At 45.5% G+C, this 26,633-nt stretch overlaps 1 protein-coding gene across 2 annotated transcripts in view; it reads right to left on the bottom strand.

The window, feature by feature from the left end:
* Positions 1-26,633, bottom strand: part of TRAPPC11 (trafficking protein particle complex subunit 11) — a 1,974,021-nt gene that overhangs the window by 1,810,127 nt on the left and 137,261 nt on the right. For both annotated transcript variants that reach the window (XM_069631477.1, XM_069631476.1), the window contains exons 8-9: positions 8,384-8,480; positions 8,110-8,243 (exon numbers count right to left, since the gene is read on the bottom strand). In XM_069631477.1, the coding sequence (XP_069487578.1) occupies positions 8,110-8,243; positions 8,384-8,480 (231 nt within the window). The remainder of the gene's footprint in view (positions 1-8,109; positions 8,244-8,383; positions 8,481-26,633) is intronic.

Here is a 26,633-nt window from a genome sequence, read left to right as displayed (position 1 = left end):
TTGGTATAATGACGAGAACGATACACCCCATGCATGGATAGAGGAACACACCACACATCCCACGAATATACAGTCAGTTATTTTCGATCCAAAGTATAAAGACACATGTGCATACAATCCGGTTAGCTGCACAGTCAGGGCATGGATGGCGATATTTGAGAGGCTAGGAGTGGAGGTCCCCTACAACCCAGGAGGTGCCGCTTTGGGACTTCCCGGGCATACCCCCCACCCATGATACTAACATACAGGAGTCCTGGGACCCTAACAGGGAAATGAAACTGGGTGACATGTTTGTGAATGGTGTTTTTGCGGATCGGGGTCTCTTGCTGAGGGCACTGGGGGTGCGCCCTGAAAACGTTGCAATACTACCTTATGAGGTCTGCATTCCAAAAAAGGTGGCCTCTCTTCCCGGATGAGCCCCCACCCCATCCATGTGTGCAATTGGTAACATCTAAAAATGGTCTGGGGATTGCTAGGTTTACACAGCCGTGCAAGCTCATACCCCCACATTAAATCAGATAAAGGAGCAGTGGGAAGCGGATTTGCAGGGGACCATTGAAGAAAAGAAATGGGCCAACTATTGTGCGTTATCCAAGAAGGTTTCGCTTAATGCTGGTCTAAGGGTGATTCAATTTAAAATCCTGAACAGGCTACATTATACGCCGGCCAGAATCGCAAGGTTTGCACCGGATGCCTCTGACGCCTGTCCTAAATGTAATGCTCCCCAGGCTGGATCCTTTCACATGTACTGGGACTGCCCGGTACTGAGGGGATTCTGGAGGGAGGTGGCTGAGCTCCTGGAAGAATTCACAGAGGTTCCCCCCGATTTGACTCCTCAGAAATACTTGTTTGGGGACATTGGCAAGCAACCAGAGAAAATTAGAAGATTATTTAACATTGCATGCGCTATTGCCAAAAAATATATTTTACAGAAATGGAAAAGTTCTCTCCCGCCCACCCTAAACCAGTTCCTTCAAGAACTGACGCATGTCAACGAGTCAGAGGAACAGTTTGTTTTAACCCACCCCTCGGCATGCAGGCCCAAGGACATTTGGGGCCCGTTCAGATCCTATCTATGTAACATGATTGCCGATGCTGACTTGTCTTCATAATATTGCTATGTGAAATGTAACGGATATTTTACCCCTGATGTAACTGTTAAACAATTGTGCTGTGATGTGACGGCCTATACGTGACCATTAATAAAAAAGAGTTTTAAAAAAAAAGAGATATCCATGTCACCAGAGATGAAGGCATCAAGGGTGTGGCTAGTAGAGGGAGTCGAGCCGTAAGGAAGAATAGTGAGAAAGAGAGAGAGAGAGAGCCACAGAGGACCCGGAGCTGAGAGGTAGATGTTTCAAGAGAGTCGAGGTGGATGTTGAAGTCACCAAGGTGGAGGAGTTTGGAGGAAGAGGTTAAAAGGCAGGAGGCGAGGTTAGCCCATTCAGAGAGGAAGAGCGAGTATGGGCCATGGGGTCTGTAGATCGTGGCGAGGGTGAGAGAGTGTCAACTGAGTGCAGGCCAACTGAGTGCTGGCCTGCTTCTTCAAGGAGTTCCTCGTCCATTTAAGTATGAAAAATAATGGAGCCCTCAAATGGAAGGTAAATGATTTCTGAGAGGATGCCTGAAACAAATGTAGTCGCCCATAAGTAGGCTTGCCCCCTCATGTAGACCACCAGCATAATGCCTCTGGAGGAAGTATACACATGGTTCGCCGCTGACTGGAGAATAACAAGCACTACGGCCTCAAAGACCGGCAAGGAAGGTGTCAAGCTTGTCCACTGGCAAGAACTGGTCAAAGTGTGTGAGCTCCCACCACAGCTACTGATTGGCTACAGCTAGCAAGGTTGCACTGTTGGTGTGGCGAAGTCGGAGGGTTGAGCTCTGGTGCACCTTCTGGCTAAAAGCTTCCAAGAACTTCATCTTTCTGCATAACCAAGAAGCCCCTTGGGGATCTGGATTAGATAGTAGCAGCGGCCACTAAGTGGTATTAGCGGTTCTGTAAGCAAAGATGCACCCTCCTGGGGCAACACATTGTTATTTGGCAATGGACATCTTTGAAGACAGATTACTCCACCGGTCCCCTCAGGCTGCATTTCACAAATCTCTTGACCTCTTTTGCCATAATTATGCTAATGATATACAACCATTCTTGAAACTTCCCAACAGCAACATCACTGATGTGGCAACTAACCACTTGATCCGTTAACCAGAAAACAGATCATGTTTAAGGGCAACCATGATTCCCTACGTTTCTCTTTCTAGTCACCCTAAAGAATTTTTCTTTTCCACATGCATCTTCCTCCAAAGTCAAGAACCCTAGTTCAGTAATGGACTGGGAACGGACTCTGGGTCCCTAGACCACAGCTTTAGTATCCAGACAATCATTTAGTCATCTTAGAACCACAAATAGAATATTCCTTTCCTGAACTTGCCAAAGTGGAAGTGGGTATGCTTAACAACAGTGTCTGATATGCTTCATTTACTTTCTCGATACCCGATTCTTGATCAGCGTTAAATGTTGATTTGCTTAAGGATATGCCGATATGATTTTCTTATGGATTGACTACTCAAAGCAGGATTAGAGTCTGAATTTGGTGTGTTAAATGTGGTCACAGTAACCCATGAGCCTTGCATTTGCTACATTTGTCTCAATTTTCTTCTCCGGGTTTTGTGATACTTGTTCGATTCAATATTAAAACACAGCAATTTAATTAGAATACCCCTAACCTTCATTCCTCAATTTGTGGTCACATACTTGGATATATTGCTCTGACCAGGTACTTATTATAGACAATCATACCTGCACTAATAACTTCAATTGCAACAGTGTTTCTCTAGGTATATTCATTCAAATCATATTATGCTGGGAATTTGACTCTTTACTTTTATAAATTCATAATGTGCAGGCCAAGGACCCGTAGACTTAAGCGCACAACAGGAAACATAACATAGCATAAAGGACAAAAACTATGCAGGCATGGACAGATTACAGAAGAGTAGTAGGCAGAAGCTGACCTCCTTAGGCAAACAACAATGTCTTCAGTTTTCTTTTGAAGTTATCAGTTGAGTCAATGCCTCTTAATTTTAGATGAAGGGAACTCCAAGCCCCAGGGGCAGCAGCGTAAAAGGCTACACCTGAGGGTCAACAGAAGATCCTGTTTGCTGGATCTAAGCAATCTTCCATGTGTTTTGTTAGGTAAGAGAACCTATAAGTTATTACCAATAGTCGAAAGAGGATTCTAGACTCAACCGGCAGCCAATGAAGTGCTTGTCTTGCTGCCGACATAGTCTCTCTGGGAGAGACCCATAACCACTCTTACAGCTCCGTTCTGGTTAACCTGCAGCCTATTGCAAATAGATGCATCAATACCTATGAGTAAGCTGGAACAATAATCAATTTTAGCTCCCACAATTGCTCTAGCAATTGTCTCTGCGTTTGCTTGAGAGATAAGGGGTTTAAGGTGGGTTAGCAGTTTGATGTAATAGGCACAAGTCGATACCATGCTACATACATGAGACTTCATGGTGAGATGTTGGTCAAAGATAACCCCCAGCATTTTAACTTTCTTAAGGGGGATTAGTTTAGCAGCTCCTATATGAAAACATAAAACAAACTAGGTTTGGTTGCCCAAAGGGACAGGTAGCAGGGTAGGGCGGATATAGAAATGATCAAACACTGGGAGTGCTGCTACCAAAGGGTGACAACCAAAACGGCTATACTGTTTGAAGCCTAGTTGGTTCAACCAATGATTGAATACAAACTAATGATCATATGCTGGTCCCAATTTCTGTATCATATTGGGTGAACCTTCGAGCGACAGCTCAGTTCTTTCCTTATTCAACGCAAGTCTATTGTGGACCATCCAGGTCTAAATCAAGGCATACATTCTATTAATCTGTGCCTCATCTAAGTCATGATTTCCAGATAGAGGAATGACACACTGTGTATCGTCGGCATAGTTTGTAAATATCACCCCTTCATGCGGCACATGGCAAATAGAGAAACTGTGAAAATGTCATATAACAAGGTGAGGTACACGACCCTTGTGGAACCCCAAAGCTTATATCGATGGGCATAGCTTCTACTTCTTTAGAGAATAATCTGCTTTCCCCATTGCAAAGAAAGGAAGAAATCCATTGGGCTGCTATTGGTAAAAAAAATCAGCAACCTCCCACAACCTTGTGACCATGATGGAGTGGTCCAACAACATCAGCAGAGAGGATTCATTTTTATCCATGCGGTTCAAAAGCCTAGATTTCAATTCTAGCGGTCCGCCTCAGTTCCAAATCCTGCCCTGAAACCCGATTGCTGGTCATTCAGAATAGGACATTTTTTCATGTGCTCAGAAACTTGTCTATAGTCCACCTGATCCAAAATTTTCAAAAGAAAAGTAATGTTTGTGATCAGCCTAAAATTGTTTGGGACATCCGCTGGAAGACCTGGCTTCTTGAGGATAGGCGTAATCCATGCACTTTTCAGATCCTGGGGAACAGCTCCCAATTCAAAAGACAGATTAACAAATGTGCAGATAGCTGCAAGCAAATTAGGTGGGACAGTTTTTATAATAATACCCACAGAGGGGTCATTTTTGCACGTACTGGCCCTTCAGATGTTCAATAATAGGAGCCAATTCTACTATTGAGATGGCAGTGAAACTAAATAGCGGAATAGAGGGGCTCCTATTGAAAGCCCATCCAGAGTTTCCAGCTTCTGTTCCAAGTAAATTATCTTTTTTTGGGCAATGTCAGCCCTAATATTCTTTAACTTGTCCTGCATGGCATTCTGCATCTCTTCGCACCAGGCAGCATCCCTTACCACCAGTCCTGGGTCAGTGCGAGTCCTAGATTCCTGTTCTTTAAGAATTTTAAAGAGTTCCCTGGTGTCCAATTGAACATTTTCAATCCTATTGTTAAAGATATTTGTTTTGGCCTCAATTATCGCTACTCTATAGTTTTTAGCAGCAACCTTATAGGCTGTCAATGACTGCGTCGAGTGTAATTTCCAATCATAAAATAGTTTGAGAGTTAGTGTGTTTAATATCTTTAGCTCTGGGGAGTACCATAGATTGTTTCTGCTTTCCTTAAGCATTTTCCTCTTTTGTGGTGCTAAAGTATTCGCCACTATGTCCACATTAGAAAGGATAGACCTTGACAACACCTTGGGGTAGGTAAAACCTGAGAGGTTCGTCAATAAATTAAGAAGGGGTTCTACCCTTTCTACCCATATATTCTTGAGATTTCTCGTCATTACCCCTAGCCTTTTTATAGTCTTTCCCTTTCCTAGGGAATTCCGCTAGCACAATGAACTCAACAAAGAAATGATCAGAACAGGGGCAAGGTGAGACAAACATTTTGTGGCAGGCAACCCAGTTTAGGGTATGCCCAAAGCAGCGAGTGGGTGCATGAATCAATTAGTCAAATCCTATCTCAGACAGTGCTGACTGCAATTCTACTGCAGCAACATCATCTTTGCGCTCCAACCACAGATTAACATCTCCCAAGACAAGAAAACAATTATTGGGTTTCACCAGGGGGCAAAGGAAGCTAGAGAGGCCAGATATTAAATCATTGGGGTTGGAAGGCAGCCTATAGATCAATAGGACATTAATTGTAGCTTCCACATTAAGTCCAAGACTCTTAAGATTTTTCACTAGAAAAGAGGGGTTTTGCATGTTTCCAGATGGTAGGATAATCCATACCTGCGGTGTTGGCATATGTGGGGGAAACTTCCTTCCATTCTTTGCAAGCTAAGGGGCCAGTGCAATGTCATAAAACATTGCATACTATTTCGGGTGCCAAGGCTTGCACCGCTTCAGGTAAAATAGATGTCCTTCTACCGCTTCAGGTAAAATAGATTTCCTTCTACCATCTCCTTTGGACATGCTTTCCATTCTCATTCAACTTTCACAGTCCACTACAAGCGGCCACCCTATGCCTCTTCGCTAGGCAGTCTCAGCATCCCTATGCTGGCTTTTGTTTACTTTTGATGGGCCATTTGACCACATCACAAATCCATACATTCCAACTTTTAATGTTCTATACTGAATCTGCCCTCAATTACATTTCTGCTTATACAGAGACAACGTTGAATTTAGCTTTTAACATTCTCCACAATTCTTTCACACTCACACTTATTGGTGCATCAGGCACCCAAGTTATCACAAACAAGGGGGGTTCTGGGAGAATCTACTACCGGCCTATATCCCAGGTTAGAGTCTCAACCAGAGTCTTTAGCGCACCATCCTTTCACGGTAGAGAAATTTCCACTACATATCAGTCTTTGTCCTGCCCAAGGGCAGTCCAGCACCGAACTGCCTGGCAATTCTCTTCTGAACAAGAGTACCAACAGCAACCCCAGACACGCTTTTCGGCCTGGTTGGGCCTCGTCATTGAGGTGGAGCTGTGCCTCTCTAAGAACAGTGTGCAAGGGTTCCACATCTGGATTAGCCTTGTAACTTAGAGTGAGAACCCAAAGCTACTTAATATGCAAAAACAAGTCATCACAAACATTATCCTTTCTATTTGATCTACTAGTTTAGTTCTTCCCCTGTTCATCATTTGTTTTCCTTTTCTTTTCGTAGCCCTTATTAGTGCTCACAGACCACGGTCTAAAAACTGCTGGCAGGGGCCCAATAGGCCACCCTTTCAGACAAGCTTAAGCCCTCTGAGACCACTACAGTGATTATTTGCCGAAACTTCATAACATAACTCCATAACATAACTCCTGAAGAACTGGTGGCTGGAATGGAGGAGGCTCTGCCTCTGGTTTACAGATCACACTGTCAGTAAACAGCTCATCTTGCAGCCACTGCTGAATGAGAACAAAAAGATGGCAACACGGAATAGTGAATATACCAACAGAGATGGGCAGCACCCCAGAATACTGAGTGTATCAACAGAGATAGGCAGCAAAGAGCTGAAGTCAGTGGTGGGTGGAATTCTGTGTCTCCATAGAGTCATGAGGCCAAAACTGGGTGGCATATATTAGAATGCGATTGCTTAAGCCAATAGATGCTGAGGAGAGGTGGGTGTTATAAGAGTGCTGCCTGTGTCAAGTTGTCACTTCACAGATGTAAGGACTGAGAGTCAATAAGTTAGTACGGTAGAGCAAGAAGATGCAGAGATCGAACAACCGGAGTGGGGCGCTGCTGGAGATGGAGGTTTACAACATGGAGGTTACGCGACTTCCTGGCCTGGCAAGGAGGTTCTGGGGGCGATCATTTGTAATTGGATGGCAACTAATTAGGTATTACATGAAAAGATACTTGGCCGCAACAATGTGTAAGTGAGTTTCTGTTTTCCTTTTCTCCCCCACCATCCATCACCCTTTCGTTCCCTTCTGTATATATTTTGGGGTTAATGGTGTTTTGGGGGTTATATATTGTTCAGTTTTAATAGAGGTTATGGATGGTGATACATGGAGTTTTCTTAAGGGCTTCTGGGAAACACCGTTACTGAAGGACAATGTCCTGACGCCTACATGAGTTTACAACTAAATACAATTGAAATACATGTGTATTTTACTCAGGTTCTATAGATAATAGATTATGGATGCTAAAGTGGCACAGAGTCGGACTTACACAAAACAGACAAATCCATTGGTATAATTCCACCAATATTATAGGAATCAAACAGATGAGAGCATAAACCCTTAGTCCTCATCCACCAGTGCCCATGAAGAAAACCTTTGACCCAGGAGAGACCACATGGAGGGATACTGCATAACCTTTGACATCGATAAAAATCACTGGAAATGCACACAAACTCTACAGCATGTGTAAAATAAATAAAATACCTTCAACACCATTTAAACAGATAAAAAGGCATGCATGGGTATTGTATGGTAGAGCACAGAGGTTCCAGTTGTGCGGATTAAATGGCCATATGTCAACATGTACAGTGCCACAGAAATGTGTCCATCAATCCTCTCTGGTTTCAGCAGGAGAGGTGTGGTTCCCAATGAGAAAATTCTCACGAGATAGTTCGGCCACATGCAGATGGTTTAGGCGACCATTTAAGTGTTCCCAAGATTGCGTTTTGCAACAAAGCAGTTGAAGAGCACAGAAATTGAACATTTGTATCCCATTAACACATGAAAAAACATACTGTTTGGACATCCAGGCAGCATGCTCAAAAGACAACTCTGCACTGCCGATCTTTTTCTTGCACAAATCAATGTGTTTTCGAAACTGGGCAATTGCATCAAGTGGAGTGTTGTGCTGAAAACAGAGGCGACAAATCTACAAGTGGGAAAAGAGCACAGACACAGAGTAATGTACTTTCGTACCGTCCACTGCAAGTGAATCGAGGCATTAGCAGGTAGCTGAACAACCGTTCAATGGCTGTACAGGCACACCTTGGAACTATCTTGCAATGTTACCTTGTAGTTAATGAATCCTGCCATGGTCTTGATCTCCAGCATGTTTGTTTCATGTGCCCTCAGTTCATGCACAAGGTTGTATGCTGTTCTATAATGTCTAAGGAAAATGGCACAGATTATTTGAAATATCAAGCACTTTGCAAAACGTTGATATATTTGCAACAGTTAGAGGATGCTCATTTTCAGAAGTATGTACCTTACTAAAAGAAAATAATAATAATATACTTGCCAACATTCTGTGACAAAAAAGATGTAGGATTTTTAAAGTTTCAAAAATAATACTTTGCATAACAATGACATCACTGGAAAATACAACACACACATTGTTGGCACCACTGGAGCGTTCGAAGATACACAACCCGTCAAACAGCACAACCTGGAAAGATGCTCATATGTTTAAAATTTATAATTCTGAATGATAAGACCGAATTCAATTAAGCCGCTGAGGGAAGGCCAAGAGGAAAGGCCGACCCCCATCTCTGCAGCTCTGCTGCGAGGGGAGACACATATCTACTCCCTCCCGCCGTGGAATCCGATCAACAGCTGACCGTGGGATCCCCCACTGCCTGCAGGGCAAGCCGCCGCGAGGAGCGGCATGCCCGTAAGATGGCTGCCACCGTGGTCGTCATGGACACCATGTCCACAACAGATGCCTACCCTGATTGGGCCCTACACCTCTCTGCAACCTCCCCTCCTGCCTTATATGGAGGGGAGGGAAGCCGCGAGGCGAAGCTGCCGAGGGAAGGCCAAGAGGAAAGGATGACGCCCCTCTCTGCAGCTCTCAACTGCTCGGAGCTGTTGCCTGTTGTGCTCCGCTGGTCCCTCAAAGGTAAGGGTCTTGCTGCCCCTCCTTCGCCGACACCCTACACTAGCTGCGCTGTTGCACACAGAAATGAGCGCCTACGATCGCGCTTCGTGACCGAGCGCGGTCGAAAATCCACTCCCACTATCATTATTTGAAACTCCCGCCTGAGGATGAGGTCAAAGGAATGCCACATTATTAATAACTCCGCCCCAACGAGCCACGCCACTCGTTTTGCATACCAGCCTACCGGCAAAGTTAATAAACAGACCCAGGCTGCTCCTGTTATTGCCCTGGTAAGCCGTTCTCCACCAGTAAGGTCGCCAGCCCAGGCCGAACCGGTCTCCTGCAGCTGCACCGTACAATCTTCCAGTCAGGGACGGCCTTTCGAGAGTTCCCGAGCAGCTCTCTAACACTAAAGACCTTGCACTGACCGGAGCACAACTGCCGCCCGCCCAAGCCCCCTCAATCCCGAGGAAATATCAAGTGGAAACTTATAACACTCAGCAGCGTGACCCTCATCTAATTGAAACCTCTAAGCTGAGATCTAAAACACTACCCTCCTCACTTCTTGCCCCACCAGGTACGTTGATGGGTGCCCACCATTAGCCCCCCAAATACCATTAACTAAGGCTACCGATGTATTACTGCCGATTGGGATTTGTGACCATGTTTCTTTGTTGCCCACTGCTCCATTGATTATTACAAAGAATAACCATGCCTCCCCTCATGAAACTGTCGGTACTAAATATCCTGCTTTGTTGCCCACTCCCCCATTGATTATTGGGAAAAATGTTCATGTTGACACCCGAGCTATTGCTGATGCTGATTGTCCTGCATTGGTGCGCACTACCCCTGTGATTGTATTGAATGATCATGTCACTAGGCCTGCCAACCCACTAGCATTGCACATCCTGCCTATTGACAGTAGCGCAGCACCCGCTCTTAAATGTGCCTTAGTGAACGCCCGATCAATCCCTGCCCACACTCTTAATGTGCACGACCTGATCACCAGTGACCATGTAGACCTCCTCTTTCTCTGCGAGACATGGCTACAGGAATCGTCCGGCCCTGCCCTCTCTCTGGCTACCCCTAATAGGTACACTATCTTTAGGCAAGATAGGGTCGGCCAAAGAGGGGGAGGTGTTGCGTCATTGCTAGAGATGCACTTAACATCAGGAGAATTCAAGGTGACCTAGGCCTTAACGCCGAATATCTCATACAAACTCAAGACCTCGCCCACCTCCACCATTGCCTTCCATCTTGTGCATCGTCCTCCTGACCCCTCAACAGATTTCCAAGAGGCCCTTATACACGCGCTGACAACATCAAAACAACATCCAAAATAGTGCTACTGGGTGACCTTAATCTTGGCCTGAAAGATATCAATGATGCACACACTTCTGCTCTACAAAAAGCAATAAGCACATTAGGGTTTATCCAAGCCATTAATGAGCCTACCCATATGAAAGGACGCACGCTGGATTGGGTAGCTCATCATAACTGTCCCATCCTCGTCCCAGACATCTCACTCATCCCCTTGGTCGGACCACTTCTGCATCAAACTAGACATCGCCACCACTACTGGGTCCACTAAACCTAATACGTTACCAACAGCCTTCTCTAGAAGCTCACGGAAACTAACTAAAGGGAATCTTCTCCCACATCTCCTAGCATCGGCTCTCCAGCCTCTATTTCCTAATGATCCAGGCCTCTTCACAGACTCCTTTAATCAGGTCATCACTTGCGCAGTTGACACCATAGCGCCTCTCACCCTCAAGAAAGCGAAGAAAACCAAGCATTCCAATGCATGGTTCACCCAAGAACTTATGGACCTACGTTCAACTAAAGGGCCCTCGCTTGCAATTTGGAAGAAAAACCCCAACGAAAAAACTAAAGCAGCCTTCAAAGCTTGTACTAGACAATACAAAGCAGCCATTAGTCAGGCTAAAGCTGCATCCTTCAATACATGGATTAACAATGCCAAATCTGGAACTAAGGAGATCTTTGCAATTTTCAGGGAACTGGAGACTCCTACAACCCCTCCATCTAGCCTCATAAAGGATGAGTCATGGTGCAACACTATTCAAACTGCCATGCTAGATAAACTGGACACCTTGCAAGCCAAAATTCTAGTGCACCAAAAAGCCTCATCCTCTCTTATAGACACGTGTCCCCCCTTCCCCGCACTGCCCCTGCGGGTAAGGCGGTACCAACATTTGAATTCTCTGACATGAGGGAAACAGATGTCATAGCCATGATCAAATCTAGAAAACCCTCCAACTGTAAAGGAGATGCCTGCCCAGCACACAACATTAAGGAATGTGCCCCTGCCCTAGCTCCTTTCATCACTGCTTTCATTTACTTATCCTTCCGCTCGGCCCAGGTAGAAACTTCACTGAAGGAAGGCTGGGTCCGACCAATCCTAAAAAAACTTCACTTGACACACTGGTCCCAGGGAACTAGACTCATCACCACTGTCCCCTTCTGCTAAAGATTCTGGACGAAGCAGCCTACCTGCAAGTTCAAAAATTCTTGGAAGATAATCAACTCCTGGGAATGCGCCAGTCTGGTTTCAGGCCACGGCATGGCACAGAAACGGCAGTACTTGATCTTAAAAATCAAATCGATGACCTGAGAGACGTAGGTAAGCCGGCTTTCCTTCTCCTGCTAGACCTCTCAGCAGCATTTGATTTGGTAGATCACAAAACCCTATGTCATCATCTGTCCTCCATGGCCAACTTCTCCCCGAAAGCATGTGAATGGATATCGTCCTTCCTCAAAGAAAGAGTGATGAAGGTGTTCTCTGATTCCTCGAGTGGCATGCCGAGTCCAATTAAATGTGGGGTCCCTCAATGGTCCTGCATAGCACCAACTCTCTACCACCTCTTTACCAGGCCTCTGTTCCAAATTCTCGACGCCATGGGCATCTCATATACTAACTATGCAGATGACACCCAGGTGCTCACCCCACTGATATGAACACTCTCAACCTCATCTTCTCCACAAATCAGTCCTGAATGGCTGAAAACTGGCTGTGTCTGAACAGTGAGAAAACGGAACTCCTGCTAATTAGATCCACAGCTATACACGGAAAATTGGGCATGCAATACGGCTCATTCACAATAGATAACATTCCCATCACTGTGTCTCAAGTTATCAAGACTTTGGGTGTGTATCTTGAATCTAGCATGACCATGGAGAGGCAGGTTAATGCCATCGCCTCCTCATCTGCCTATCATTTCAAACTGATCAATGCAGTCAGGCCTTTCCTATCACAAGAGATCTGCATTACCATTGCTAGGGCCATCATCGGGTCCAGGCTGGATTATTGCAATGCTCTCTTTGCTGGAACGCCCCAAAAGAATCTGGCTAAACTCCAAGTAGCTCAGAATAATGCCTTGAGGGCCGCAACTGGTATCGCATGTAGAGATCACATCTCTGGGGTCAGAAGGCAGGTGCATTGGCTACCTGTCAAAGAAAGGATTCTTTTCAAAACACTGGCTATTGCACACAAATGTCTCCATGGATTAGAGCCCATTTACCTAGCTCAAAGGATCATCAAAAAAACACTCTAGACCTTCCAGAACTGCATATGCCAATCGCCTCATTGTTCCTACTACACGAAAAGTGTTCCTACTACACGAAGAGTGCGAGCCAGTGGTTCCAGTTTCCCAACCCTGGCTGCAACCTACTGAAACACCCTCCCAGACCAATTAAGAATGATCGAATATCATACAGCCTTCGATAAGGCTTTAAAAACAAGGCTTTATGTTTGATTGGCCTCCCCCCTCAATGCCATCATCTGAATTTCCTGCTATGTACTGTACCTTGATATGCAACGCACTGTAAACTAAGCAACTGTATTATTCAATTGTACTGGGCCGCTCTCCTGTAACCCTGAAGCAAGCCTGCATACATTTTCTTACAGCGCCTCTATGCCCGTGGTCTGTAGTGCGCTATACAAATACTAAAATAAATAAAAATAAATACATAAATTACCTAACTTGACAGAAGGTAATCACAAAGAGCTGGTAGGCAACGTTTGCCACTGCTCTGTAGCAGGAGCCCGTGCAACACATGTATTCCTGCAGTGCAAGATGAATAAACAACATGGAGACCGATTCCCCTCCTTAGTCTGATAGGTAGATGCTGTATGATGGTGGTACGCTCTGTCACTCACCTTAACTGGTGGTTCACCTAAGGCATGTCCCGCCACAGTGCAGGGCAGAGTCATGCAGCTGTCAGGTCAGTGGATTGGTCTGAGCCCATCACTCAGAGTAATCACTTACCCGCCCACCGCACAGACAGACTAACTAACGTGTTGCATGCTTTGTCCTGGGCTGGTCTCAAGCAGCCTGCCTTCGAGTCACATAAATAACCTGCCCCTTTAAAAAACAGTAGGATACTGAGATAAAGAAGGCCCTGTTGGCCAAGGGACCCGCCGGAATGGATACTCCGGACTTCCGGAAAATGATAGGTTTATCCTCCCGTTGGAGAAAACAGAAAATGCGATCACTGGAGAGCGACATCGAATTCAAGCCCATGGATGATGCCTAGCCCTCCCCATCCCTCCCCTCCAAGGGCGTCTCGGACACTCGAGGTAGAACATGAGACCCCCACAATCACACCAGAAAGTGCGATTCCTGACGCTTAATGTCAGTGGTTTGAATGCGCCGCAGAAGAGGAAATCTATCCTACAACGTATGCAGAACGAAGGGGCCTCTGTAGTGTTTCTTCAGGAAACCCAACTGATCCCAGCGGATTTCACTAGGCTTCGAAGCAGACAATTCCTGCTGCAGTTCATAGCATCAAATGGCACCAAGAAAGGGGGAGCAGCAATACTTTTTGTCAAGGACCTCCGATCTCAAGTTCTAGAATCCTTGCTCTGCCTGGAAGGCCGATTTGTAGCGATCAAATGCCGGCTATATGGCCAATTGTACTCGCTGATCTCGGTCTATGCCCCAAATGACCAACAGGAAGAGTTCTACTCAACCCTAGAAGACACCCTGTCACAATTCATAGAGGGTAAGACTATAATAGGCGGAGATTTTAACGGGGTCCCAGATCCTACGAGGGATAAATCTCACCCCCCAGCCCACAAAGATTATAACATCGCAACGGCCCTACTCAAGTGTTTCCGAACTCTGGACGTGATGGATACTTGGAGAGTTCTACATCCGATATCACGCGACTACTCATTCTATTCTTATGTACACAGAACTTACTCCCGCATTGATCTCCTGTTGGCTTCGCCCCAAGTGCTGGCGTTCACGGACAACGTTATCATTGGCCCTAGGATCTTAACGGATCACGCCCCAATCACACTGACAATGAGAGCCCATGACCCGGACCCACCTCCAAAACGCAAATGGTCGCTATACGACCCGATCTTGAACGATATGACTCTGAGAGATGTGACAGCGAAAGCTATTAGAGACTTCAAGGAAAATAAGAATGAGGACACCTCACCGGCGCCCACATGGGACGCTATGAAGGCGGTGGTAAGAGGGGTCCTGATCTCACAAGGGGCAGCTTATGACAGAAAGAAATGGCAAATTCGCCAGGCCCTACAAGACGAAGTGGAGAAAGCAGAGGCTATATGCAAAGCTAAGAACTGGACGCCTAGAACCCATCAAGTCCTGCAGAGGGCCCAGAAAAAATTTGGAAGCTCACTATGCGGAAGGCACTGCCCAGATATTAGCCAGAACTAAACAAAGCTATTACGCTAAAGGAAACAAAGCCAACAAATTCCTAGTGGAGAAGCTGACTAAGATCAGGAAGAGAAACGCAACCCTAGGCCTCCGGGACGCGCAAGGGAGACTCCAATTTGCAGAAAGAGACAAACAGCATATTGCAGTGGCCCATCCAGCAGACACTAGGAGGGCGTCCCCTAGAACACTCAGAGACCAACAAGCTTACCTCTGAGACCCTGCTCTTCCCCAGATCTCCCAGACGATCAGAGATGAACTGGAGTCACCGATCTCAAGTGAAGAAGTAGACAAAGCCATCAAGAGTCTTAAACCAAGAGCCCCAGGCCCCGACGGATATTCGACCCGCTTCGATATAATCTTCCGGCCGCAGCTGGTGACTCCCTTGATGTCCCTTTTTAACTCCTTTGCGGTCTCCGGAACAACTACCCTGTCGATGCAGGAATCGATCACAGTCCTGGCACTAAAACCAGGGAAAGACCCGAGTGATATCACGGCATACAGACCAATCTCCCTATTAAATTTAGATGCCAATATATATTCAAAAGTTCTGGCCAACCGACTGGCGAAAGTGTGCTCCCGGACATTATCGACCCGGACCAGACGGGTTTTATAATGAACAGATCTGCCACAGACAACGTACGCAGAGTCCTGAACTTGGTTGAGATTGCACAACGAGACTCACAAAAACTGGTAGTACTGGCTCTAGATGCAGCTAAGGCTTTTGACAAAGTAGAACCTGTGGGACCAGGCAGGGATGTCCACTATCGCCCCTGCTTTTCGCCTTGATAATGGAACCCTTGGCCCAACGAATCCGCCTTAACCCCAGAATTAAAGGCCTCCAAGTAGGACACACCCAGCACAAAATAGCATTATATGCGGATGATGTAATGTTAACTATAACAGACACAACCCATTCACTAAGATCCTCTCCTTCGGTAGAGCATCAGGAATTGCTATAAATTTCACGAAATCCTCCGCCCTTGGGGTGAGACTGTGCTCGGAGGATAAGGCGTCGTTTGAAGCCCTCTGCTCGATCAACTCTCAGACAAGGCGATTCCCTACTTGGGAGTCCAGATCACAGCCCGTTCAGAGGACAATTATCGGGCGAATTTTCAACCACTATTTAAATCTCTGGAAGATGATCTCGACCGTTGGCGTTCACAGGAGATCTCGCTGCTGGGTCGAATAACGGCGTGCAATATGAATCTCCTCCCACGAGTCCTTTATGCTTGCTCGGCCCTTCCCGTCATGATCCCCATGCTACCGCTTCAACGGCTCCAGAGAAAGATGTTACATTTTATCTGGAAGGGTAAAAAACCAAGAATTCCACCGAGGACGATGTTGACTAGTCCCCTCCTAGGAGACCTAGGCGTCCCAGATCTCCAGAAATATCAGATAGCGGCGCAGCTGGCCCGCACACAAGCCTGGATTGTCAGCTCGAATCGACCAAGATGGACAGAGATGGAACAATCCTGCTTGCCTCTCCCCCTTCGCTTCCTTTTGCATCTGTCCCCTGCTTCCAGGAGAACATGGCCCGACATGCCATCCTCCACCAAGCACACCCTGAAAGCCTGGGAATGGACACGTAAATACAGGGGCATCCCGAGAGACCTGGGCCCATCAGCCCCAGTTTTCCATAACCCGACATTTTCACCAGGAGCCCACCCCGCGAATTTTAAGAACTGGATCACAGGTGGTCTCAGCTCTCTGGGTCAGCTCTTTGAAGGGAACTCCCCTCTCACCTTCGAACAATGTAAGAGCACCTTTAACTTAAAGGAAACAGACAGATTCTCATATGCTCAGCTACGACACTGGTGCTCTCATCCAACAATCCGCCTGGCAGCCACTAGAGAGTTAGACCCCATAGAGCTGACACTCGCGGACCCTCAATCCCGGGGTCGGATCTCGACGATTTACAAGCTACTTCAGACGAACTCCCTTATTACCAGAGCGACTTACATGTCTCAATGGGAAACGGACCTGGATCATTCAATAGAGGATCAGATGTGGATAGACATTTGGTTGCACACTCGATCCTCCTCCTTCTGTATCACTAACCGAGAGTGTGCCCACAAACTTCTCCTAAGATGGTACTATCCCCCACTATGCCAACACCGCATCAACCAGGCCTTAGACCCCAGTTGCTGGCGCCAATGTGGCCTCCTGGGGTCATTCATACATATGTGGTGGTCTTGCCCAGTGGTCGCAAAATTTTGGTCCCACTGCACGCTGGCGATAGCGGACATAACGAAGATCACGTTACCCCTAGAGCCAGAAACAATCCTACTAGGAGCCCCGATCCCAGGCATATACCCAAGATCTGGCAGAACTGAGAGCCCTCCTAACACAGCTACTCTTGCCCGCCAAGATTACGATAGCACGAACATGGAAATCGCCGGAGGGCCCCTTAATGGTCTTGTGGTGGCTAAAAATATGGGACATCTTCATAGCGGAGAAAATCACAGCGGCAAATAGGGGCCTACTTCACCTCTTCACAAACATTTGGTCACCATTAATAGACTATGACGAGAACTACCCGGCCTTAACATTTAAGCCACGTGCAGTGGCAAATGCCTTAGTGACCAAGTGCACAGACATGGGAAGTCGGGCTGAGGAGCGAGAGTCGGATGAAGACTGAGGGTTAACGGGAGGAGGGCGGAGGGCTAGCTGATAGAAAAGAGACTAATGGGTTTAATAAAGTGCTATGATTTTAGTTGCTGTAAAATGCGCACTATGTATATCGAATAAAAATAAACACCTTCAAAAAAAAAAAAAAAAAAACCAGTAGGATCCGTCACCCAAATCTGTAGGCGGCAGGACTGCTTAAAAAGCAGTAGCCTACTGCCTAAATCAGTAGGGTTGGCAAGTAGACCGCTTCCTGATAATTAAAAACAGTGGCTTTTAGCCCTTCACCCCAAATAAGAATGCCATTTGTTTAAATATTTTGTAAAGATAACTAATATAAAGTACCCACGTATATAAAATCTTGTACAGATAGGGTCAGGCTTCATGGGGCTAGGGTTTCAAAGTGAAATGGAGGGGGCCTATGTCTGCGCTGCGAGCGATTTTGCAATGGAAGATTAAGACTGCCGTTACAGTCCATGGTGCACAACAGCAGGAATGAGCTATAACAAGGCACAGCAACCGTTACTGGTCCACTCCACAAACAGTTAAATAGAAAATAAAAAAATGATACATAGCACACTGGTGTCTGCACTGGGATCTGCGCGTTCCCCTGCACGTTTCAGAGGTGAATGGCTAACCTTGGTAAACTGAACTATCTTGCTAAGATTATTACAATTTCAAGGAAAGTAGCTAGAATATATTATAACCACAAGGCAGTTCATTGGAGTTCACAGTCACATGTTACACTGGAATGCGTTTTGTATCCCTCATTTAGTCTTGCAGGAGACCCATGTTGGACCTGTACCAAAACACCTTTGTTCTGCCATTTTTTTGTAAAGCATCTGAACAAAAAAATAGGGGTCCACAAAATGGGACTCCGAGAAGGCACTAGTGGGCATCATGGGACAGTGTGGTGGGGGTGTGGCTAGGAAAAGCAGCAGGAAAGCGCAACAGAAATTGTCCTAATACTGCTCTGCTCTTTTAAATGCTTTTTAAATGCTTTTTTTTGTAAGTGATCTTATCGGGTTACTAGTGAGTTTGAACGAAAGAAATAGGTAGCTGCTGTTAAAATGGATTTCTAGAATCTGACCTGGTGGGCAGATTTTAGGAGGCCACCCAATTAGAGTTGACAGGGAACTCTGATAGGTTCAGCAAAACCCAATCAAGGTAGCAATGGAGAGCAGTCACAGCTATTCTCAGGAGAGCGTGAGTGGGGTCCGTCCGTGGCCCCTCAATGAGTTCACACAATATAATAAACAATAATTCAATTTAGACAGATAAGTATAAAAATACAGTTATTTATTCTAAGCCTATTGCACACACTGAAAAATTAAACAGGTGAGATTATTGCACAATACCCAATAATAAATATATATACATTCGCCACAGTTTCATAAATGCATTCAAATGACTTATTCAACTCAAGAGGCAAGTGCAATCATGCGTTAAAATGATGCAACCAGTTCACAAGTGAATTCCCTAACTTAAGCAGTCCAAACCCTAAGAAGAACGGGCCCTTGTGCCCAAAAGTCACAGAAGCCACAATGCTTCTCACCACAATGCGTGTTTGCAGGTAAGTTATAATTTACTTGTGTTGGTGAGGGAGTAAAATACTCTGACAATTCTACTAAGGTAAGTAAATGGTCTTTTGTGTTTCAGGAGTTACTACCCAGGTACGACGATCAAAATGCAGTAGATTGGAAGGTTCAGAGACAAAGGGACTTGCTCCCCAATGTTATCCTATAGAGGACGGTGAGGGACGTACAGATGCACTGCGTTTACTTACCCCCCTGACTCTGATTTTCCCAGATTACTTTGTGGGTCTGCTCAGGGTCGCTAAAAGTTGGATTTTACAGCATTGGTTCGGTGCGAGGTGCCCAGGAGCTGCGGGTGCAAGGATTCTTCCAGTCAGGTCCAGATGCAAAATGCAACCTCTGGCGATGAAGCAATGCAGGAAACACTGATACAGGCCTCTTCAGGACACTTCACAAGACATGGGAAGGTGAGTTCCAGTGACAGTCTCCGCAAACAAGCGACGAAAGGCGTCCTTCCAGTCGTGGTCACGGAAGCTTCTCCAGGACAGGATCCACTGATGCTGGGACGCTGAAATTCAGAGGGAAGGCGACCAGTGTCACAAGCTGGCAAGTTCCGGGTGCAACTGCAGAACGGCAACTGTTCTAGCACAGTAGCCCACGGGAGAGCTGGTCAGTCCACCGGGTGGTCCAGTGACACTGTCAAAAGCTCAATATGGCTGGATCCTCAAGAAGGCGTTGAGATTAGTTGGTCCCACTAGTCCAAGGGCTGAAGCACTGCTCTGGTTCTTCAGAGATCAGATAGTCCAACAGGGCTTCACCGGGCAAGATGCAGGAAGGGATACCAGGCCTCTTCAAGGTTCGTCTTCGGAACTTCAGTCGGCTGTTCGCCTACACAGGATTCTTGTCTCCAATGTTGATCTGAACAAATGGCTGCAGGAGTGCTCTTCTTATCCAAAATCCAGCCTGGAATCAAGTCCAAGCCCACCAATAGTAAGGATATGGACCAGTCAGTTGTGGTGGGACAACTATTGGTTTCACTCATGCCCCATACCTAGACTCACTGGCACCATTTATGTGGAGTGGGACCAGACATTCCCACCCACTTCCTAAGCCATGCACACACAAAGGCATCACTAGCCCGCGAAAGCTGCAGCTTTCCCGGACAATTGCATGTTCTAATATGGGATTTCCTGACCTGGCAAGACAGGAAGAAGGGAAAACTACAATATAGCCAAAGAACAGGCAAAAATTTCATGTCACAGCCCTTTTAGGGCACTAGCCACATGTAGTAGCCATATGCAGTAAACACGAATGAGCACACGAAAAATAATTCAAAAATTGTAAAAATGTATCCGTCGCCGCCACCAGCTTGTTTTTAGGCACATATAAAAGTAACCTAAAATCCCAAGTGTAAAAAGCTAGGGTGATACAAAACATTGCACTGCACTGTAAGGTGCTGTGTGCAATGTTAAAAAGTACAACCATTCAAAAGGGAAACATAGTTTCCCAGGACTGATAGTCTGAAGAACTGATCAGATTCCCCATAACAGATAAGCCAAATGCAAGGGAAGTAAAGATGAAGGCTTTACGTCCCTTCAAAAAGCCAGAACAGGTTCAAAAACAGACCAAAATGAAAGGGTCTCCAAAGAAACTATGAAGGGAGAGTTGCAAAAAGAGAAATCTATCCTAATATTAGCCGAGCGCCATTAAAACACTGAGCACTTTGCCTGTGCCCATAACCTTTAGGTTGTAGTAGTAAATACCTTATTTCAGCTTGCGCCATTTACAAAATAAACTCTCTATACATACACTAATAAGACACATTAAAACAAGTGATATTTCAATTGTTATTTTAAAATGTGCTGAAAGCACCTCAAAAAAGTTCTGCAAGTAAAAACGTAATTAGAATTTTCTTTCCAAACATTTGAACTAATCAGAAACATATTCACATACATCAGTTACGAAATTTACATCAACCTGACAGAATAAAAACAATTGCAGCCGAGACTGACCTAATATTATTACAAATAACATGCCTTCTCAGCCTATTCCTTCTCAGATCGAATAATTTTGTGCAAATAAGCATAAAGTGAGGTAGATCCTCGATCGCACCGCTACCGCAGATACAATACCTAGTCTTAAATTGCCATGACTTCCGACCCTTTAATGGCAAGACATTTAATCTTGTCATGGCTAGAATACGTCTGAGTGGGTGACCGAATTGAGCTCACCAAGACTTTATCATTGTGTGTACAAACTATAGGATCGCTTAGCAAGCTAGAAGCTTGACTAGAAAATGCCTTAGTAACGGGAGAAAGAAAATCAGGTCAGGGGATGCAAAACAGCCACTTCAAGTACTAGCATGCTTTACCTCTGAGTGAATTAAACACTATGTTCATTAGACAACTCCTTGTGGGACAACATTGGCAACAGAAAAGACCTAAACGAGTAAACATGCCAGAATTATTAAAAGACAAATCTTTACTTTGATCTCTTTCAATGTCTAATCACTGTAGTCCTTGTGATGGTATAACCCCAAGATCCTTTCTTTGACTCCCGCATGTGTAGGCACACAGTCCTAAAACTGCCCAATCAGCTAGTGGGGTAGCACAGTACAGACCACTGGACACCTTGATTGAGGCTTCAGTCAACTTTACTTGGGCTCCAGGAGGAGCAACATGAGTGTCACAAGAGAAGACTATCAGGCTTGAAAATTGTACATGAGTGTCACAAGAGAAGACTATCAGGCTTGCAAATTGTGGAGCAAGCTGGTTTGTCAGTCCTCCGGCTGCCAAGATTGTGGGCAAGGTCAGCAGACGTTTAAAAGTCTAGAGAAAGGAGGCAAAGTTTGGCTGGTGATTAAATGCAGGAGCAAGGGCCAGTTAGACAACAGGGACTCAACCGTTAATGTGACTGAATGGTATTCAAAGTTTGCCTCTAAGCATGGCAGGCATCTTTACTACAGGCAATGAGAACCGTCCCTGGTCTCTGCAGCATGGCACAGGAGAATGGAAAGGAGGACAGCGTGCAAATGTGTATGACAGTTAACCTACAAAAATGGCAAAGGACTAAGCCATTGCACAAACTTTGCTAATCTCAGAGTCACGTCCCAGAAAGTATACATTTGCATCCAATATGAAATAAATTATTGTACAGTACAAGTTAATCACTATAGTAACGTGTGTACTCATAGTCCATAATCCATGTTCCTAAAAATGTTTAAATCACCAGGTGTTAGGGAGTTTTACACAAGTTGCTGACTGTGACATAATTTGGAAACGACCCAAGGGTTTGGTAGCAATGACTGAGCTGCTAGGCTTAGTCTAGGAGTGATGAAGGTTCTAGGGAGGCACAGTACTCAGATCATACAATTAGTTCAAGGAAACACTGTCACACTAGAAGATATATAAAAATAGCTATTTATTTTATATACACTAAGGCTTTGGAAATAAGTCATTGATACTAATAATCAAACTTATATTAACTCTTGCAAAAACTCTTTCTTAAACACTCTTCAAAAGGCCAATCCTATGCTAAATGCGTCTCAAAGAGCCAAGGGGGCACGGGAGGCTCAATGACCAAGGGCTGAGGAGGAAAGAGTCAGGTAAGCAGCAAACAGAGCAAAGTCTACGAAGAGGTCTTCAAGTTTGCAGGTAAGTAAGTTAGTTTTGGCACTTGGAGCCCAATGGGTTTTTCACCCCAATAGCACTGAGGGTGCCCTAGAAGTGGGTGCAAGTAACAGCTTAGCTGCAGCCCTCCGAGAACACCTGAGCAATGCAACAAGACCAAGGTAAGTAACTAGGCTTGGAGCAGTACCTTATCAATGAAGAACCTGGTGCAGCAGGTTGGTCCCCAATGTGATGCAACAGTTTTCTCTGGTTCATGTTTCTTGGCCTGGATGGCTGAAGTAACTTCGGAGAGAACAGCACTGGGATGCCCAGCAGTCGATATTTGTGGCACTGGTGTGTTGGAGCCCTTCACAGGCTTCGGTTCAGCAATGGTTGTATTCGGGGAGACTTTTCTTTGGTACTCAGCCCTCAACTCAGCTGAGGGGACTTCAAGGAGTGGAAACGCGTCAATGCAGACCCATAAGGATGCCCACAAGGTTTCACCAGGATCTGTGCTTCACACGATGTTGCACCGCAAAATGGCACAGGTCTCAAGGTATTGGGAGTTTGCAGCCTGGGAAGGTTGCAGCTCTTTGTGGGATGGTGCAACATGTAGGTGACCTTCAGACTGCTTAGGCCCAGCAGTCCAGGGGAGGAAGTCGTCTTCAAGAGATCTTTCCTGTCGTTTGGAATTCGGTGTTAGGTCTTCAGCGGCAGTCGCTCGGAAGTTGCTGGGAGGTACTTCCATGAATTGCTCATTGGATATTCAGTCCAGTGACTCTCTGGTTCAGCTCCAGGGCCCTTTCCTTTTATGCAAGAAAACTAGCCGAGCCCCCGCACTTACCTTTCAAGCCTTTCATGCAAATATAGGGGGTGACTTTCCCAGGGGGACAGTCAGCCTCCCAGTGCAAACTGGTTCCAGGCAGGCACACTGCAGGACAAAGGCCAGGGGAGTTTCAGTTACTCCCCCGCACCCCCACCCTTCCTGTCCTTTCAGATACTCAAAGAGCCTTGGCAGGCTTTCCAAGGGAAGCCCACCAAAGACAAAAGATTCATCAGAACCTCCCCCATCCAGGCAGGTAGATGAAGGCTCAAGTAACAAGAAGGCATTGTGAACAGGGCTTTAAAAAAATACAGCCACCGTTTTAGGCAAATGATGAGCCCTGTGTCCCCTACCGCAGCTGCAAAGACAGCCAGTGGTAAAAGTCCACCGAAAGTGGTGCAAAAATGTACACTGTCACCAGCCTGTCAGATGAATTTACAACAGTAACTAAAGGTTACCGGAAGAGCGAGAAAAGGAAGACAATGTTTCCTCACATAGGGTGGGGTCTGCAGTTCTCACAAAAAAATACAGGATGGACAAAAGTGTCCCTCTGTCCTGGTAATGGAAGTTAGCACAGTTAAAAATAAAATGGGACGTTCAAGGAGCTTTCCAGCAACACTGCACACAAAGTGCTGTGTGCTGCAATAGGAAAAAGCAGAAGCCATAAAAGATGGAGAAAAGCATAACTCCATAAGAATGTACCCAAAAGAGGTCATTTGGGTTCCTGGGTACAGAGAATGAGTGAAAGTGGAAAAAGGTTCCCACTCACTAAGGAGAACTGGTGGTCAAAAATCCAAGAGTCCTGCAAACAAGCTGTTGGTCTCACAAAGTGGGAGAATTACACTCTAAAAGGAAATTCTACCCATCACCGGGTAGTAAGAGTGTTGCCATGCCCATGCCCATCCCCTTGTGAGCCCTGCATTGAACAACGCAGGACAAAATGGACAGTGAAATTGAGAAAACCTGCTTACCAGTATCAGGACCTCCAAAGCAACTCATCCAAAGACTGAATGTCCTTGGAATGATATAGGATTACATTTGAGGCAGCAGCACAACTCCAGGTTATGCAGGACTCCCTTAACCTCACAGGTGATGTCTGGGAAGAAAATGGCAAAATAGATTTCCGTGCTGATATGAAACTCCAAAGTAATCTTAAGTAAAGAAAAGTGAGATCGCAGAACCACTTTGTCGTTGTGAAATGTAGCAAAGGTTCTTTGGCCAAGGGAGCCTGCAGTTAACAAACGTGTCTAATCAAGGTGTTTGGAAAACAAAAAGTGAGGTGTATCAAGTGAAGGTCAGATGTGGGGCCTAAAATGGAGGCTAAAGCCAAATAAGTAATTTGAAATGTCTCACACACCAGATTTGCCGTTGAAAAGCACAAACCCTGAACTTTTGATCAATGGTAGCCTTCATGTTCAAACAAGGCGTTAATAAGAGAAGTATGGGGGGGGAGGGGCTGACCGATTAGGACAGCCAAGAATTACAGCACCCGACCATGAACATAAGGAAATACTATACATAGGTATTTAAGTGGGCCTTCTCTTTTTTCAGTAAGACATTCCTGAGTTTTTTTTGGAGAAGAGAATTCGAACATGAATGTCTCAGTTATAAAAGGAGTGAGGAAAAGTGTTTCTAACAGTGCAATTGGGCCAGGAGTACTTACGTTGGAGAAAGAGACAAGCGGGATTGTGATTAGCTTCAAGAAACTGCCAGTGCCATTAACTGTATCCCTGCAAACTGGTTTTCAATTGCAAGTAGGAACCAGGACCCGGTGTAATGGTTGGGGACAATGGCGAAGGGGTTTACAGGGAGGACAGAAGACCAGACAGACCTTTGCGAAAAAAAAGTACCTGATGGACTAGGAAAATTATGGTCTGTGACTGAACAGCCGTGACCTGACTTACCTTGCCAGAGGCACCGGACGTAGTAGTGAATGAGACAACATACATCTCCAAGCTGGATATAAAATAAACAATTGCATGTCAGGAATTAAAAAGCGGCGGTTGTTCTCAAATGTGTAGTTTAGTTCAGGTGGGTTCAGGAATCACTGTTGTACCCAGGTGCTTGCAGGAGGATAGCAAAAAGTGCAGCATGATGGAGCGGTATCATTCAAATTACCAACATTTGTGTGTTTATCATGGTATCTCAACAGTAATAGTACTCTCTAATGTGTGGAGTTATGTGTTCGGTCTCCGGAAAGCCTTCAACAGTCTTTCTTCTCTGCGTTCCACTTTCTCCTAAAAAGATTTAGACCAATTTCTCATCCCAGGGAGGTCAACAAAGGAGGTTCAGGTTTTAACTTCTTTAAAACATGCCTCAGGTTCAAGCGCCCCCCCTCAAGGTTGAATACACATCTCTAGTTCAAGTGCTACGTTAGCGGACCAGAAGTCCTCGGGGTCGCTGGTAAGGAGGGGCAGATGGAATATCCTTGCTCAAGTTTAATTGCTATTTTAGGAGTTTGAATACTGCTCAGGTTCAAGTGCTACTACATGGGCCACACAGCACACTATACTCCACAACACATGCGGTTTTTCCTCTTTTCATAGCACTATCATTCCTTCCCCACTTTGCACAAAGAAGGTAGATCCTTTTCGGGTGAAGACCAAAGTCTGGAATGCCCTCCCAATACAGTTGCGAGAAGTACCACCAATGCTTCAGGGAAAAGTCTCCTTTGTTTTACAATGCTTACTACTGCAGTTGTGTGCAAAATATTGTGCTCCTATAGTTAATAAGCGGATTAAGACAGCTGCATAATTGAGATCAAACGAAAAAAAAAATACACAAAACGATTCTTTTAAAAAAGAAAAAGAACAGTTCCTTGGTTCGGGTGTGGGTTTGACAACCTTCACGTCTCATTTGAAACCACTATTTCGAAACCCTCTATTTGGGCCAGAACAGGAGTTGGGGGCCTTACCAAGGTGAGTGGCAGCGGGATGCCGCAAATTAAGGGTGGTGGGACAGGGCATTAGGACTTATTTAGAATGTAAACAGGGTTTAGCAAGGGGGAGAGTTTTGGGTATTCACAGTTGAAGCATTGGTTTAGGAATCCAGAGGTTGTGCAGGCGGCAACTAGGGAGCTTACTCCTTTCTACAATTATGCGCCTAGCAACTGCGGACACACACACACATGATATTGGCTATTT

This window comes from Ambystoma mexicanum, chromosome 6q (genome assembly GCF_040938575.1).
Source record: "Ambystoma mexicanum isolate Mex_15411 chromosome 6q, UKY_AmexF1_1, whole genome shotgun sequence".
NCBI classification, from domain to species: domain Eukaryota; kingdom Metazoa; phylum Chordata; class Amphibia; order Caudata; family Ambystomatidae; genus Ambystoma; species Ambystoma mexicanum.
The sequence above is the reverse complement of the archived record's forward strand: the minus strand, read 5'-3'. Positions and strand labels throughout refer to the sequence as shown.